We start from the raw sequence: 19336 nt of genomic DNA on the forward strand, positions 1-19336 counted from the left end.
CAGAGGTTATCATGTTGATTTCTTTGAAGAACACTGTGAAATTGTGAGTAAATCTAAAGGCAAAGTTGTTCTGAAAGGATACAGGCGTGGTAACATTTATGAAGCTAAGCTTTCAACAAGTACTGATGGTTCTGCAATCTGTCTGATGAGTAGAGCATCAATTGAAGAAAGCTGGAATTGGCATAAGAAACTCTCTCATTTAAATTTCAACAATATAAATCAACTGGTCAAGAAAGATCTTGTGAGAGGATTGCGAAACACAGTATTTGCTCCTGATGGTCTTTGTGATTCATGTCAGAAAGCCAAACAAAGAAAATCTTCCTTCAAGAGCAAGACTGAATCATCAATTCTTGAGCCTTATCATCTAATACATGTTGATCTATTTGGTCCAGTAAATGTCATGTCAATTGCAAAGAAGAAGTATGCGTTGGTCATAGTGGATGAGTTCACCAGATACACATGGGTATATTTCTTGCATACAAAAAGTGAAACTGCATCAACCTTGATTGATCATATCAAACATCTGGATAAAATGGTCAAAGATTCTGTGAAAGTTTTAAGGAGTGATAATGGCACTGAGTTCAAGAATTTGATAATGGAAGAGTTCTGCAAAAGCCATGGAATAAAGCAGGAATTTTCTGCTCCTGGAACGTCACAGCAAAATGGAGTTGTTGAAAGGAAAAATAGAACTCTCATTGAAGCTGCACGTACAATGCTTGAAGAAGCAAAGCTTCCAACCTATTTCTGGGCTGAAGCTGTGCAGACTGCTTGTTTTACTCAAAATGCAACACTCATTATCAAGCATGGAAAAACACCATATGAGATGGTGAAGAAAAAGAAGCCAAATCTGAAATATTTTCATATATTTGGATGCAATTGTTTTGTTCTCAAGACTCATCCTAAACAGCTATCAAAGTTTGATCTAAAAGCTGAACAAGGAATCTTTGTTGGATATCCACTTTCCACAAAAGCCTTCAGAGTCTATAATTTGAGAACAAAAGTGGTCATGGAATCTATCAATGTCTCTTTTGATGACAAGAAGATTACTGGTCTTGAAGATTTCATTGACCATGATCAGCTGAGATTTGAAAATGAAGACTCAAATTCTGATACTGAAAATCCTGACAGTCTAAGTCCTGATACTGTAAACTCTGATGGATTAAACTCTGATGTTATTGAAACTGTGGTGACTACGTCAAAGGAAGATGCACCTATGCAGGGGGAGCATACTCAAGATCCTACCACATCTCAAGAAACATCAGAACATGCATCTGGCTCTTCAAGTTCTGATTCGTCAAGTTCTGATAAGCCAAGTTCTGATAGTGCTGAAAATCTAAATACTGAAGAATCCACCTCAGAGAGCATAGTTTCAGGGGGAGCATCAGAAAATGATAATGAAGATAGCATGGATAATGGGGGAGCATCCAGTTCTAGAGAAAACCTTCCATCTGCAAGGAAGTGGACAAAATCACATACACCTGATTTGATAATTGGAAATCCTGATGCAGGTGTCAGAACTAGAACAGGTACTTCAAATGAATATCTTTACAATTCTTTTCTCTCTCAGACTGAGCCAAAGAAAGTGGAAGAAGCTCTTCAAGATGCTGATTGGGTGCAAGCAATGCAGGAAGAGTTGAATGAATTTAAAAGAAACAAAGTCTGGACCCTAGTGCCAAGACCAAAGAATAGATCTGTTGTTGGTACAAAGTGGGTATTCAGAAACAAAACTGACAGTGATGGCATAATTACAAGGAATAAGGCAAGGCTGGTTGCAAAAGGATATTCTCAACAGGAGGGAATTGATTATGATGAAACATTTGCACCAGTTGCTAGGTTAGAAGCCATAAGGATATTTTTGGCTTATGCTGCTCACAAAAAGTTTACTGCCTTTCAAATGGATGTGAAAAGTGCTTTTCTCAATGGAGAATTGGAGGAAGAGGTATATGTTGAACAACCTCCAGGTTTTGTAGATACCAAACATCCAGATTATGTCTACAGGCTTGATAAAGCACTTTATGGACTTAAGCAAGCTCCTAGAGCATGGTATGAGACTTTAGCTCAGTTTCTTCTGGAAAGTGGATTCAACAGAGGGACAATAGACAAAACACTGTTCTACCTCAACCATGGAAAGGACTTACTTCTGGTCCAAATTTATGTTGATGATATCATTTTTGGATCTACAAATGACAAACTTTGCAAGAAGTTTGCCAAACTAATACAGTCAAGATATCAGATGAGTATGATGGGGGAACTTAGCTATTTTCTGGGCCTTCAAGTCAAGCAGAATGAGGAAGGCACTTTTATTTGTCAAACCAAGTACACCAGAAACTTGCTGAAGAAATTTGGAATGCAAGATTGTTCAAGTGCATCCACTCCAATGGCCACTGCTACAAAACTAGATAAGGATACCGGTAAATCAGTAGATATTACTGACTACAGAGGTATGATTGGCTCTCTACTCTATCTAACTGCTAGTAGACCTGATATCATGTATGATACCTGTCTTTGTGCAAGATTTCAAGCAGATCCAAGAGAACCTCACTTAACAGCTGTAAAAAGAATCTTTAAGTATCTTAAAGGAACAGCTGCTCTGGGATTATGGTATCCTAGAGAATCATATTTTAAACTAATAGGTTACTCAGATGCAGATTTTGCAGGGTGCAAAATTGACAGGAAAAGCACAAGTGGAAGCTGCCAATTTCTTGGAGGCGGATTGGTTTCTTGGTACAGCAAGAAACAAAAGTCAATTTCCACATCAACTGCAGAAGCAGAGTATATTGCTGCAGGAAGCTGTTGTGCACAGATTTTTTGGATGAAGAATCAGTTACTGGATTATGGGTTAACATATTTCAAAATCCCTATTTACTGTGATAATCAAAGTGCTATTGCTATGACAGGTAATCCAGTTCAACACTCTATGACAAAGCACATCAGCGTCAGGTACCACTTCATCAGGGAACATGTGGATGAAGGTACAGTGGAATTGCATTTTGTTCCCACAGATCAACAACTGGCAGATATCTTCACAAAACCACTGTGTGAAGCTACTTTTACAAGATTGGTAAATGAACTTGGAATGGTTTCAGGTTCTTTCTCTAAATCTGCTTAGACTTGTTCTGTGTTATCAGACTTTATGCTCAGTATTTACAGAATTAATCTCATTGTATATTCTGTGCTTAATTGATAAATGTCTTTAAGTACTGACTGTTGTCTGATATATGTTTCTAAACTCTGATAAGTGATATGTCTGTTCTAGTACCTATTCAATCCTATGAGGATAACTGTGCTAGATACTGGCCTAGTAGTCTTCAATAAACAAATGATTCCATGTAAGAAGTAATTATTTCAGTGGAAATCTTATGACACTAGCAAATTCTGATAATTGAGCTTAGTTAAGTTTACTTTGTATATCTTATTACTAAGTCACAAATTAGAATAATGCTACTCATCTGTTAAGTTCTGATACTAGTAAAACTGCTGAATGTACTAAGTGCTGATAAACCTCACTTATCAAAAGAAAAAGCAAAAAGATCAAAGAATAAAATCAGGTACTCCTTTGAGATCTAGAGTAAAAATGTGGAAGGGATGACCCAAGTGCATTGCTGGTATTAAGTAAATATGCATTAGAAAAGCAAAATATTTTCTTGGTGACTTTTCACACTCTATGATTACTGGAGAAATACTCTGATAATAGCATAAATTCTGATAAACAGTCGTGACTCACTTACACTGAGAAGCCACTGTAAAATAGAATTTCACAAGATGCATAAAATTAGCACAAAACAGTTGAGATGGACTCAAGCATAAACTCATTCATCAGTAGGTTTCAGGACAATTACATCTCTTTAGCAAAATTTTAGTTATGCCTTATTTCTAAGATGTACTGAAGTGAATCAGACTTTACTCTTTGTCTGTTATTTAGCTTAATGCACACACTAATCACTCCATCTGAATGATGAAAATTTCTGTGGTGGTCTATGTTATTTTAGATAAACAGTCATTGTGTCATTATTGCACAAATTGTGAGGACAAGTTCTAGTTACACGTTCTGATGATTAAGTTCTGACGTCTATAACTCAGAACTTGTATGAGGATTTACTAAGATGGGCATTCCTTTTTCGAGTTAAGAAATTATGTTCTGATGACTGTTAAGTTCTAATATAAGTCTAAGTTCTGAAATTACAGTCTAATGTTTTACTTGACTTATCTGTGAATAAAATTTAATAACAGTCTCAGTTAATAATTGAATATGTTGAAGTGGAAGATTAATAGTCACTATGATTAAGATTAATGGTATTCGTACTTGAACAATCCACTGTTTCTTGTGTCTTGTGTGGTTTAAACCATGATTCCTCTTTCCAATGAATGTTATTCTTTTTCAAAGTCTAGGGAGACGAGGAAGAATTAATTTTACCTGTCAGCATTCAATTTCTTTGCGTCTCCTGGCATTCTCTTGTCTATATAAGCAACCACTTCACATCAGTCTTTCCATCACATTCTTCTCACACACTTATCCTCCTTTTTCTTTCAAAAACACAATGGTCAGATATAACATGTTTTTGAACTACCAAACCTTCAATATGGAGCTAAGTTGTGCCGAGTGGCAGCAGGAATGGCATGTCACAGCCATTCCTGAGGAGATATGGGACTCTGTCCCACAGGAGGTACTGACACGCCTCCTGTTCTTCTATATGGACTACCATCGCCATCTGGAGCGATTGGAGGAGGAAAGGCTGGAAGCTCTCCGCCAACAAGAGCGAATCATCAGACTCGCCATTCTGTTTGTCGAGAGTAGGAAGAAGAAAATGATTTAATCTTGTCTTCTTCCTGTTTTTCTTCATCATCAGCTTTGTCAGGCTTCTTAGCTAGGACTAAAGCTGTTGATGTTAGGTTTAGAAGCTTAGGGAAAATATTGTATAAGTATTAATGTAATTTCCATTTCATAAATGTATTGTCTTGATATATTAATGAAAGTTGTTTTTACTTCAAGATTTTGTCTCTGAGTTATTTTGTCTTGTGTTGATAAATCCTGATTGATATTCTGATGACCATATAAATTTTGTTTTATATTAAGTTCTGATTCATTTTCAGCACTTACTTATCTCATTTATCTTGGTCATTTTCATGAGATGTATTTTCAGAATATTAATGATGCAGTGAAAAATAATTCAATCAGAGCTAACGGTTTAAATTTTGAATTAAAACTGTTTCTCTTGATAAATGGAACGGTTTTTCCTTGAAACTAGGCAACTGGGTAAGTAATGATTCCTGTTTTCTCGAGCCCAGTAACTGTCCGTTATTACTGCATGTCTGACAGGTGTCCAACGGTAACATTTTTGTTCAGAGTATAAGTACAACAGTGAGAAGATTTCCTTAATCTTTTATTTTCTTTATATTTTATCTCTCTCCTTACTTTTACTCTCTTTCTCTTTCTTTCTCATGTTGGTTTTTCATACAGACATTTTCTCAAACACCTAACAGGCATACTTGAATCTCAATATTTTTTCACATGGCACCAAAGGATTTAATCATTGATGGAGCTAAGTTTGTTCCAAACAACTATGTTACAATTCTTGATCATGCTAAAGCTCCATCTGAATTGCATTTTGTGCAAGATCTTCTTGCAATAGTGAGGTTGGGTATGCATTAACACAGCCTGAATTCTTTTCAAGCCAACAAGTTCTGACGTTTTGGAGGACTGGACTTTTTGATGATGATGGTCAACGTGGAACTCCCAGTATTATCTTCCAAGTGGGTGATTCATCCTTTGTAGTCACTCCTGGTACAGTACGCAGGGCTTTACATCTTCTAGAAGATTGTACTTTCTCAAATCCAGAGGACTCAGCCCTTCGGGAGTTAATGGCTGAATTGGGATATGAAAAGAATCTGACGAAACTTGGACAGTTGAAACGGGCTAATATCAGAAGAGAATGGAGTTTCTTCTTTGATTGCATCACCAAAGCTTTTGGAAACAAATGTTCGAATTTTGATGCTATTCCCATTATGAGTCAGCACATCGGGTATGCAGTTATCAATCAAACTTATTTTGATTTTGCAACTGCTTTAATTGGTTTTATTGGGGATAGGATGACAGAGGATCGAGATGTCGTTTATTTTGCTAGATTCTGTCAACTTATTTACACTTATTGTACTGATGAACCTCAGTTAGTCAGCACCCAAACCCCACCTTTTAAGGTTGTAAAACGATACTTTAATGACCTGGTAAATGCTGATACTAAGAAAAAAGTGCTTAGACCATTACAGATTCCTAAGTCTGTAAAACAGATCCTGGTAAGTGTTGATCCTGATACTTATAGATCTGTTTACTCTGATGTCCAACCAACTCCAAACACCCAAAATCCATCAACCTCAGTACCTACCTCTCATTCTACTCAACCTACCCTCAGAACATATCTCAAATCCTATCTCTCCACTTCACAGACTGCTCAACCTTCATCTTCAGCACCTACTGTGAAGCCTTCATCTTCCAAGCCAAAGAGGACAAAGAATGTTCCTCAAATACCTCAAAAGAGAAGGAAGTTTGCCTTGAGAGATGACTCTGATTCTGAGGAACCGGTTCCTGCTAGAGAACCTGTTGTAACTGAAGCTGAGAAAGAGGTTTCTCAGAAGGATTCTGAAATTGGGGGTTCTAGGCTTCTCAAGAGGCTTAGACGAATGATAGTTCCTGAAACTCCCAAGGAATCCAAATCAACAAGGAAGTACAAGAAATAGAGGGCACAAAGGCCATCTTCAGATGATGAAGAGGAAGCAGCTAAGGAAGGGGATCAGGAATCTTTGATCTCACAAGACAAGGAATTTGCTCCAGTCACTTCTTCTCCATCAACTCCATCTCTGGAAGCTGTATCTGACAAGGCTAACTCACCATCTGTGTCTCTTGTTGATCCAGACACAAGTGCTGAAATTGATATTCAGAACCTGGTTGTGCCTGATATACTTTTCTTAGAAGCTCCAACAGCAAATAAGCCTTTCACAACACCTGTTACTGATGCTGTTCAAACTCCAGAGTTATCAACAACACCTTCTTTGCATCAAGATGCTGATGATCAGACTTTAGGTGAGCATCAGGATATGGCTGTTGATCAGAACTTAGTATCAAATCAGCAATTAGAGGATGCTGAAGCCTCCATTGCTACTCACACTGTTGTCTTATCAGAAGATACTGATTCTTTAAGTTCTGATGCTGCAAATGCTGGAGATACTGGTGAAGCTGCTCCAACTGTAGATGCTGATGAAGCAGGTCCTTCAGGACATACTCCTCAACCGACTCTTCCTAAGTCTGAACTGGTAAAGGAGTTTGTTATCAGGGATGCACCAGTACCTTGGAGTGAAACTCCTGCAGGTCAGGAGTGGACTAAGGAATGGAACTCAGTTTCATGTGTTCCAAATGCATTACATCTTGCTGAGCACTTGACTAAAGCTGATGAAATGTTAAATTCTGATGATTTTAAAACCCAGCTTAGAGTCACTGCATTGAGTACTAAACATCTACAGGGTCTTCATTCAACTACTCATGCAGAGCTACACAAGATTCAGGAGAACTTTATCAAACAAGAACAAGTTTGGAAAATTGATAAGAAAAAGTTCTTTCAACCTACCATTGACAGGATTGCTTATATTGAGAAAACTCAAGAGAAACAACAAGCTCAGATTGATGACATTTTGACAAATTAAGCTTCTCAGCAATCTCAACTTACTGACATCCAATCCTCAGTGGAATTACTTATCTCTCTTTTACTACCTGCTGATGCCAAAAAGGGGGAGAAGGTAATTAAGTCCAAATGCAAAACTAACAAGGCACTGCAAGGAAAGGATGATGGAAATGATGATCAAGGATATTCTGGAATGGGTAGCGGTCATAGTCAAGGTAGAAGGGTTACATCAAGACAAGCTAGTCACAGGACAACTTCTGATACTGGGAAAAGAATAAGTTCTGCTGCTGGTAAAAGGATAAGTTCTGATGAACTTCTAGATCTTTATGAAGAAATGTCAAGACAGTTATTTCTTCAAGAAAATCCAGGAATGGACTTGGAAAGTTTAAAGGAAGAAGAAGCCAGACTTAAATCAGAGAAAGTCACATCTAAATCTGAAGCTTCTGGTAAAAAGTCACTTCCAAAACTTAAAGGCATTGTGATCAAAGAAAGGACACATACTGAAGCAACATTGGCTAGATCACAACCACAGATAGATCCAAGATCCAAGGGTAAAGAAAAGGTTGGTGAACCTATCAAGGCTTATGTACCTCCTGAGGAAGAAGAAATTACTGATGAAAAAGATGATCTTGCTCTGACTTCAAGAAAAGTTCTTAAAACAACCTCTGACATGGCTCGAGTTGTTCAGAGTCAAGAAATTGTAAGTTCTGATATTCAGAAGAAGCAAGTAACCTCTGACAGAGCTCAAGTTAACTTGATATCAGAAAATAGATCAAAGACACTCCTACCAGGATTCACTAAAGCAAAACAGACTCAATCTTTGAAGACTACTGCAAGTGGTTTTGAAGCAAGAGTAGTTACTGGAAAGGAAGCTAGAGATAAAACTGGATTGGGAAGTGCTGATGAAAGAAGAGTACACAACACTACCAATGATCCAACTTCCTTGAGTGAACCAGGTATTGGAGCAACTCTTGAGAGATTGAATCAACTGAAATCTGTACAGATGGTTTACCATACCTACTTGAAAGAATATATCATGTTGTATTTCATGACAGATGGTAGGGTTTATCATATAAGACAAAATGCCATTCCATTGAAGTATTTTGAAGAATTGGAGCATGTACTTTTCTTACTTCAAGTGGATGACAGAATAACAGGGACTGTTGCAAACTACTTAAAAGAACAGATTCAGAGACAGAAAAGGCTTTATTCTGTTAAGTCTGACATCATATATGTTCCAAAGTACAGAGATCACAATGGTGATATTGTTGATATGAAGCCTAATACTGCACAGATCAGAACGTATCTTGGTATTAAGGGACTTGAATTCAATCTATAGTCTGACAAAGCTTATGTTATAAGACTAGATCAGGAGTTGAGAAAAGCAAAGATAAATGATCTCAGAGCTGCAATCTTTCAAACTGGTGAAGATACTGCAGAGCTTAAAGATGTTAAAAGGAGAATGATTGATGAACTAAGATATGCTGAGAAATGTTTGTTGAAGAACTATCTCAGAACAACTCCTGACATCAGAGAGATCAGAAAATGAAGAAGCCAAGTCGAAGATCTACAACTGCTTAAATTCTGATATTTATACAGACTGAAGTTGTTATCAGAAGTTGAAATTGGTAAAAACTTTAAGGACTGTAAGTTGTAGTTATCTAGTCTAATTCTCATGCATTTGTACTTAATGTTTTTGACATCATCAAATATCTGTTAAACTTGTATATTATGTTAATTTACAAGTTGGGGGAGATTGTTAGATATATTTGATAATGTCATGGCTAATATGTTTTATGTTTAGCTTTCAGATCTTACTGAACAGGATAAATCAGTACTTAACTGTTGATCAGTACTTATACTGGAAGTCAGGACTTAAGAATATCAGTACGTTTGTTATCAGGAGATAATCATCAGAAGATAGATATCAGAACTTAAGTGCTGAAGGATAATCAGATAAGGACAGTAGCTGATTAAAGGAAAGAAGATTGAGATAAACATAAGAAGAGATATGCATGAAGAAGGAATTCCGTGAAGAATGGAATACTTGGAAGAAAAGATATCTGATTGATATATTTTAGGAAGCAGAATTATATTCCATATCAATTAGCGATTATCTTGTAACTGTGTAGTATATAAACACAGACATAGGGTTTACACTATAAGTGTTATCATTATTAGAGAAGATTATTTATTGTAACCCTAGCAGCTCTCGTGATATTTGTTCATCACTGAGAGGTAACAGTTCCATACTGTAACAGAGTTTATTGTTTCAATAAAGTTTGTTTTCTGTTACTTAAGTTCTTAAAGTTCGATTTGAGTGTACTATACACTGTATTCACCCCCTCTACAGTGTGTGTGTGACCTAACACTACGGTTGGGCGATTGTTGAGTGTTGGCAGGGTCGAGTTTTCAAAATGATGTTTTCATCAAATGAAGTATCTCGTAACTTCATTTCATTTTGAGGATATTTCAAAGATTGAATCTATTCAAGTCTTTTCTTGTAGTCTCATCTATGTGATGAACTTTTGAAACTGATGATACCTTGAACGGTGGTAGTTCAAGTAGTATCCGGAAAAGATATAAGTATATTGGAGTATCTTGTAACTTCATCTTTTCAACTTATATCTGGTTTATGATTATCTTATGCATGACAAAGATTTTCACAAAAACGTTGAGACAAGGTTAGATATATTAGATCACCTTGCAACGATATATTTATACAGTTATCAACTGGAACTCTGTGTATATTATGCATGGAAGAGGACTTCCAAGATTTTGAAAAGTATATATACATATATACTGAATATTTTGCGACTTGGTCGCGATAAGATATCAAACTTGGTTCATTTTTTTACTTGACCAAGACTTTCATGAGTACTGTGAGAATGCTCATATATTGTTAATCATTATACATATTATTTCGGTGAGCTTGTTGCTCACCCTTACTTTCTTCTTTCATCACACAACATCAGATAGACAAGATGAACAGGACCAAGCTCCCAATTCACGAGTGGATAGGAAACGTTCCGCAGTTTCCTATAGGCGTTGATGTCGTTGTAGCTGAGGTAGGAACTACCAATAGGTTAGGCTTTCAACTTTTGATGTACCAGACTTATGTATCTTTATGAATTGTAATAATGGCAAATAAATGTAAATTTATTCAGAAACCCTTTTAAGGTGTAATGGCATATAATTGTGGAATAAAATAACTCGTGTTATTTTTGGATATTCATCTCTGAGACTATAACTTGTGATGTGTGTGTTTATTGTGGGGTCACAGTACAGAGTAGTTGATTGTTTATTAAGATTGGGTGTTATTAAGGGAAATGGAACTCGTGACAACCCGGATCCCCGACCCCGGATTTGGGGGTGTTACAGATAATGCTGCTGAATTCACATCTGCAACTTTTAATGATTATTGTATGTCAGTAGGAATCTCAGTCGAACACTCGGTGGCTCACGTACATACACAAAATGGTTTAGCAGAATCCTTAATTAAAAGACTTCAACTTATTGCTCGTCCCTTACTCCTAAGGGCAAAGTTACCTATATCTGTTTGGGGTCATGCAATACTTCATGCTGCAAATATAATTAGAATAAGGCCTTCTGCTTACCACAAATAATCCCCTCAAGAATTAGTTCTTGGTCAAGTACCTAATATATCTCATTTAAAAGTATTTGGTTGTGCTGTGTATGTTCCTATATCACCACCACAAAGAAATAAAATGGGACCTCAAAGAAAAATTGGTATATATGTTGGTTTTGATTCTCCGTCTATTATACGGTATCTGGAACCATTAACTGGTGATGTTTTTACTGCTCGCTATGGTGATTGTCATTTTGATGAATCCATGTTCCCTAAATTAGGGGAAGATAATGATTTGCATAAATTAAATTCCGAAATATCATGGAATGCGTCAGGATTAAATTCTATTGATTCACGTACTAATCAATGTGAATCTGAAGTTCAAAGAATTATTCATATGCAAAATATTGCTAATCAAATGTCGGATGCCTTTAGTGACTCTAGACATATTATAAGGTCACATATACCTGCTATTAATGCTCCGAAATGAGTTGAAATCCCTACTAAGACATCAATTCCTGAAGAATTGATTGGTAATTCAAAGCCACGCCAAAAGCGTGGTAGACCTATTGGTGCAAAAGATATTGTACCACGAAAACGGAAATTGATTGGAATTGCCCCAGAAGTGGCAAAAGTTTCTGAAAATACCCCAGAAGTGGTATTGCCTCCTGAAGAGGTTCAAGCCCCTGAAGTGGCTGTAACAAAACTCCCAGACGTGGGATTCCCTCCAGAAGAGAATGTTGCCCCAGAAGTGGCACATGCCCCAGAAGTGGCAAATGCTTCCACAGAAGCAAAGGTACCTGAAAATTATGAGATCTCAATGAATTATGTCCATAACGCGAAATTACTGGATCGTGGAAGTATTGAGGTTGATGATATATATGCTTTTTCCGTGGCATCTGATATTATTATGAACTCCGATCCGGAACCACAAAGTGTGGAAGAGTGTCGACACCGAGATGATTGGCCAAAATGGAAAATTGTGATTCAAGAAGAATTGCAATCCTTGCGCAAGAGAAATGTATTTGGACCTGCAGTCCAAACACCAGCTGGTGTAGTCCCTGTCGGGAATAGATGGGTGTTTGTACGAAAACGAAATGAGAGAAATGAAATTGTGAGATATAAGGCCCGGCTAGTAGCCCAGGGATTCTCTCAAAGACCTGGTTTTGATTACCAGGAAACATACTCTCCTGTGATGGATGGAGTTACTTTTCGTTTTCTAATGGGTATGGCTTGTATGGAAAAACTGGAAACACGTTTGATGGACGTTGTGATAGCATACCTATATGGATCACTTGATAGTGATATTTATATGAAAATTCCTGAAGGGTTAAATATTGAGGACACTAAGCCTCGACATTTATATTCTGCTAAATTACAACGATCATTGTATGGTTTGAAATAATCTGGTCGTATGTGGTACAACAGGCTTAGTGAATACTTATTGAATGATGGATATGTTAATAATCAAGTGTGTCCTTGCATTTTTATTAAACGATCATCAATTGGTTTTGTTATTATTGCTGTATATGTGGATGATTTGAATATTATCGGTACTACTGAAGATATTACTAATGCTGCTAACTATTTGAAAAATGAGTTTGAAATGAAAGATCTTAGAAGGACAAGATTTTGTTTAGGTATACAGGTGGAGCACTTATCTTCAAGAATATTTGTTCATCAATCAAACTACACTGAAAAGATTCTTGATCTGTTCTACATGAACAAAGCTCATCCACTAACCACACCAATGGTTGTTCGATCACTCGAGGTTGAAAAGGATACTTTCCGTCCTAGAAAACAAGATGAAGAGACTCTTGGACCTGAAGTTCAATATCTCAGTGCAATTGGCGCTCTCATGTATCTTGCAAACAACACACGGCCTGATATTGCATTTGCAGTGAATCTGTTGGCAAGATTTAGTTCTGACCCCACTAAAAGGCATTGGGATGGAATAAAACATATATTCAGATATCTTCGAGGGACAATCGATCTTGGACTATTCTTCTCAAATAATTCAAGATCACGGCTAGTTGGATACGCAGATGCTGGATACATGTCGGATCCTCATTTTGGGCGATCACAAACAGGTTACCTATTTACATATTGTGATACTGCTATCTCTTGGAAGTATACAAAATAGACTATGGCTGCAACTTCATCAAACCACGCAGAATTACTAGCAATTCATGAAGCAAGCAGAGAATGTATTTGGCTAAGGTCGATTATTCAACATATTCGAGAATCATGTGGATTATCAAGTATTTCAGACAGTCCTACTGTTCTATTCGAGGATAACTCGGCCTGCATCAAACAACTTAAGGAAGGATATATTAAAGGGGACCGAACAAAACACATATTGTCAAAATTCTTCTACACTCATGAACTTCAAGAAAATGGTGATATTGATGTTCAACAAGTTCGCTCATGCGATAATCTGGCGGATATACTTACAAAGTCACTACCTACATCAACATTTGAGAAGCTGAGAAATAATATGGGTATGCGGAGGTTAAAAAGTTTGCTACATCAAAATGTCAGAATGTGAGACATTTTATTCAGGGGGAGGCTGTACTCTTTTTCCTTCGTCAAGGTTTTTATCCCACTGGGTTTTTCCTTGCAAGGTTTTAACGAGGCAGTCAATCTTTGCAATAACTCGCATTTGACAATCAAGGGGGAGTGTTAAAATATTTGAATAAATATAAAGTGATTGTCAAAGTGTATCGAGGAAGTCTCTCAAAGCTTATCGAGGAAGACTCTCAAAGCTTATCGAGAAAGACTTGTAAAGCTTATCAAGGAAGACTTGTAAAGCTTATTGAGGAAGTTTTGTAATACTTAATAAAGAAGATTTGAATAGCTTACTTAGTAAGCCTTGTAAACCAACTACTATAAATAGCTCATTTAGCTAATGAAATACAATACAACTTTCTCTCCATCTTCTATTCTCCTATACTTCCTCTACATTAAACATAACTAATATTTTCAGTCAAGGTTTATAACAAACATGTAATACTCCCCAATCCCCCACGTATTATATATATACATGAAATATTCTAATTAAAACTAATTTTAGAATAAAAATTAGAAATTAAATAATTTTTTTTAAAATTATTTAGAAATATAACACATATCATATGTAAATCGATCGTTGAGAGATGGATAAAAATATAGTAAAGTCGTATTTTAGAAAAACCTTACCATTTGACGGGAAAAATTAAAATAAAAACGGAGGAGAAATCTGAAATTGTGTGTGATAGGATGTAGATTAGTTGGGTGTGTTGCTTTTATGGGAGCATTAAATCAGATTGATGTAATGACTTAGAATAGTTTCTAATTTTTGTTTTAAGTTTAATTTATATTTGATCATTTATATATATATATATATTGGGGGCAGAACTCGACATGTATTTTAAAATTATAGTTTAATAAATAGTTTTTAAATTTGTTTATTTAATAAAAAAATTTGTTTAAAATTTAATACAAAAAAGAAAAAAATTTAAACAATTATGAAAATATACTTTATATTCATATTACAATATATGTCGAATATTGAAAAAAAACTGTATACAATCGAATATAACACGAGAAATATATAATTGTGTAAACAAATTTTAAATCAATATAATAAAAAACTGGATTAATTTCCAACTAATCAAATATACAATTAATCAACGTTGATGCCGCTTAAAATAAGAATCGAGAAACAAACAATAAAAGAATAATTTCCCCGTGGAGAACATTCCCCACATTTTTATTGTCGACTGTCCCCCATATAAAATTAAATAAATAAATCCCGGGTCTATATTTTTCACTTAAAAATAAAAATAAAAAAACAGGTAGTAAACTGTGTTTGTGAAACTCAGCTAGTAGCAAACAATGGAAGGAGGCTACGCCCCTCGAACAGTAGAAGAAGTTTTCGCCGACTTCAAAGCTCGCCGCACCGCCTTAATCAAAGCCCTCACCTCCGGTATTACACACACCTATACTTACATATCTTTGTTTGTGTTAATTGTGATTTTATTTGTTACTTTCTCTTCAAATGCGACTGTTTCTCTTTATTTACCTCTAATTTCAACTTGTTTGTGCTTATATTGTACCGCATTTTGATTTTGTGTGTTTTAATTGATTTTTTTATGTAATTAATTGATGTTTGAGTGTGTTTGTTTGTTTCCAATTGCAGATGTTACCGAGTTCTACCAGCTTTGCGATCCAGGTTAGTCGCGATTAATCGTCCTCTTTTTATATGTGCTTGTAATATATGTTCAATTGTATGTGTTTGTGTGTGTGGATTTTACCTAGAGTCTACAAATGCTACACTAATTGTGCTTGTGCTGAAGTTTGATTTAATTTTTTCGTAATTATTTATTTGGTCTAGACGTGAAGTTTCTGTGTTTGTTCGAGTCCTGTTGCTGTCTATTGTGTACAATTTTGATTTCATACTCAGGTGTTTGTTTTATGTATTGAGTTATATTTGTACACGATCTAGTAATTTATACTGTACATTTTTTGATTTAAAGTGATATTTTATTTTTAGATGTGGTTGATTTAATCGGACATATGTGCTCTGCTCCGGTTCCAGACCGTCTACCACATGTTTAAATGTAACATTTATATTTATATCTAAATGAAGTACAATTTACTTTTAATATATGCTTTCGTTGATTTTCTCTAGGCTCCTTGAAAACTTTTACCGAGTATGACAAGTTTGAACATGAAAATACTGCATTGTGTGTATAAATGTAGGAGGTAGAATACATGTTCAGTACGATTAAGCATAATCAGTTTTGACACGGTGGTTGATGTATATGTAGGAGGTAGAATACATGTTCAGTACGATTAAGCATGATCAGTTTTGACACGGTGCTTGATCGGTTATGCTCTTGGTTGCGTTGTTTTCTTTGATCTATTTGAATAGCGCAAATTATTTATTGATCCTGTAATCTGTAATACTATGAACTGTAAAGTATTCAAAGGTTATCTTTGTTGATGGGATGTCCGATTCCTAGTTTACATTGACTTTTTTAATAAAGGCAATGTGGTTTACTACCTGCGCCACTTTTTTTTTCCTCTAAAATATCTTTGCCGTTGATTGCTTAGTAGAGGCAACACTAAATGCACTCTGTTACCTCTGTAAGATGACGGGATACTATTAAGATGGCTGTATAGCTGCATAGAAGGAATTAGTAAAACATTTCATTTCTCGCTTTCACATCTTCTTAACCCGAAATGGCTGGGGAGAGGAAAGGTTCCTTTTTTTGAGGGTAATCCCGGGAAGTAATAACATAAGCTGTACTACATTATTAACTTATAGCTGTCCCAGTTTACATCCTTCTACTTTTTACTCAGTCCTCTATCTATCTAGCTTACTAGCTATCATACTCAATGGTGATGAAAATAGGTTTCTCTTTCTATTTTACGATGTTGTAACTTTTGAAATTGGTTCAGTATCATTTACACACAGAAATACATATGCAACTATACATATATAATATATTACATATGTTTGGTGCTAGTATGTCACTTATACTCCATTTTTACAATCTTTTGCTGCGCATCATCTTCATTGATCTCTTTAGTTAGGTTAACTAAAGCTTCTCAAAACTTGTGTTAGAAAAACTTATATCCATGTTCATGAAGTTCGAATCTGCAAATAATCTGTAATTTGATGTGTTTGTGCTATAATGTACAGGTTTTCTTTATGACAGTTTAACATTAAGAATTTTAGTATATAGCCATATACACAATATCTCAAAGTGTTATGGTAACTACTTTGAGGATGTTTTGGTATTTTTTTGTGGTTGCAGAATGCATCGTTTGTATTTTAAGCACATCAAAATAAATAGAATTCAGGATCTTGTACTGGTTTTCCGTATGGTTTGAATGCCCATAATGTGTATTCATGTGTCTGTATACTCAAATACCACTATCTTTTAACTTCTAACAGAAGGATGATAGTTTTGCTCTTTTTATGGCTTCAAATATTTTTTATATTATGACTGTACCATACATGTTTCCTTTTTGAACTTACAGAGAAGGAAAACCTTTGTCTGTATGGATATCCTAATGAACAATGGGAAGTTAATTTGCCTGCTGATGAAGTGCCACCGGAGCTGCCAGAGCCTGCGTTAGGTATTAACTTTGCCAGAGATGGAATGAAGGAGAAGGACTGGTTGTCACTTGTTGCAGTCCACAGTGATACATGGCTAATCTCTGTTGCCTTCTATTTTGGCAGCAGATTTGGTTTTGACAGAGCTGACAGGTTTTCCTCCCTTCTCAAATACACATTTTGGGAACCTGAAATTGCAAGATTATTCTTTATTTTTTCCAGTCTGCACATCATTGTTGATTTGGAATCTCATTTAGAAATAGAACTATTAGAACTATGCTGATTATGCTTTACATTTTATCATGCCTAATTTATTATTTTAGAATAAATAATGTATTTATTTATAATCATGTCCATTTTCTACAAGCATAGTTTATCAATTTGAAATTGACAAATTCATTGTAAGTCAAGTTCCTATTTCATATAATCCGATGCATAGACGAAGTAGTTGGTGACAAATATATTTTGAAATTAAAATAAATGGACACTATCTGCTGGCATAAACACAAAGATTTTTTGGTCTAATTGAATAATGAATCCTAACATTTTGTACATTGCCACGAGGATAGCATTCAAACAGTTGTAATCACAGAATTCGCTAGCAGCAAGGCTACTTGTATTCCTAAATAAGACTGTTCTGTTACATATTAGTCTCACTAATTCAACAGCTAGCCACTAGTCTACAAGTTTAAAAAAAGTATATTGTGAAACCAAACTTAAAAGTAAGTACCCATTATGAAATCAAATATTAATTCTAATAATACCTGAAATGCAGGAAACGTCTTTTTAGTCTTATAAATGAGATGCCAACAGTTTATGAAGTTGTTGCTGGAATTGCCAAGAAAAATCCGAGAGAGAGGTCAGCAGTTTCAAATCAAAGTAGCACCAAGGCCAAGTCAAACACAAGAGGGGTAATACCTATGACCTTGTTTAATATGTCAATTAAAGTCTACCCGTCTAACCTATCAATTAGTCATGTTTACCTGGTTCTCTAACATATAATTATTTATGATAAATATCAATTGCAACTACAGGGACCATAACTAACAGCTTTGAGGATATTCCTCAAAGTTTTGAATTTGCTTGGGTTTGTGATTAAAAAAAAAAAATAAAAAAAAATAATTCCTACCAGTTGCATCTTTTTTGTTTTTTTTATCTCATGATTTATCAAGTGAAAGACGCTAACCGAATAGTTAGATGTAAGTTTGTAACGAATTTTAAAATGAACCTGACTTCCCACTGAAGTGTTATGACGGAATGTAAATGCAGCGAGGTTCTGAATCACAAGGCAAATACACAAAGATGCAAGGAAAGGACTCTGATGAAGAGGGACTGGAGGAAGAAGAAGAAGAGGAGGATCACGGAGATACTTTGTGTGGAGCATGTGGGGGGGACTATGCTGCAGATGAGTTTTGGATTTGCTGCGACGTTTGTGAGAAGTGGTTTCATGGGAAGTGTGTGAAGATCACCCCAGCCAGGGCCGAGCACATCAAGCAATACAAGTGTCCAGCTTGTAGCAGTAGCAAGAAAGTTAGGGTTTAATAACTCAATGAGGTGGGTGGAATCTGTTAGTTACAATGTTGGGTCTGCTAATTGTCTGGTTTATCTGGATTGCCATTATCTGTTCATTGAGTGCATGGCACCATTAAGCCTATCTTCCTGAATTTGTTGGTGGTTCACAACTTCTGAACTTGTCCTGAGAATTATCAAGGTTTCTCTCGTGTAAGAGATACTGTTTTCCAATATCTTGATATGCTGTTTTTGTTAACTTTTGCTCCCTTACTCTGGAGGCTGGACTATCTTAGGGTGTACACGATTAGGTTTGGTGCCATTAGAAGGTCAAAATTGCACCAAATCTCGTATAGCGGTTTTCTGAAATCCTCAACCACAATCGCAATTGCGGTTGCGCTTAATTGCAACTTTTTCAACTACGAATTTGCGGTTGGTGCGGATCGACTTGCGGTTCAACCA

At 35.8% G+C, this 19336-nt stretch overlaps 2 protein-coding genes across 2 annotated transcripts; both read left to right on the forward strand.

Moving 5' to 3' along the window:
• The first annotated feature begins 13009 nt into the window (after nucleotides 1-13009).
• On the forward strand, nucleotides 13010-13402 carry LOC141660426 (secreted RxLR effector protein 161-like). The gene has a single exon (XM_074467410.1). The coding sequence runs from the start codon at nucleotides 13010-13012 to the stop codon at nucleotides 13400-13402; it is 393 nt and encodes a 130-aa protein (XP_074323511.1).
• A 1668-nt stretch (nucleotides 13403-15070) lies between these two features.
• On the forward strand, nucleotides 15071-19133 carry LOC141724558 (PHD finger protein ALFIN-LIKE 5-like). The gene is made up of 5 exons (XM_074526734.1): nucleotides 15071-15226; nucleotides 15440-15472; nucleotides 17290-17518; nucleotides 18141-18276; nucleotides 18635-19133. The coding sequence occupies exons 1-5, from the start codon at nucleotides 15136-15138 to the stop codon at nucleotides 18905-18907; spliced, it is 762 nt and encodes a 253-aa protein (XP_074382835.1). The 5' UTR covers nucleotides 15071-15135; the 3' UTR covers nucleotides 18908-19133.
• The last annotated feature ends 203 nt before the right edge of the window (nucleotides 19134-19336 follow it).

Source organism: Apium graveolens, chromosome 5, assembly GCF_009905375.1.
Source record: "Apium graveolens cultivar Ventura chromosome 5, ASM990537v1, whole genome shotgun sequence".
NCBI lineage: Eukaryota > Viridiplantae > Streptophyta > Magnoliopsida > Apiales > Apiaceae > Apium > Apium graveolens.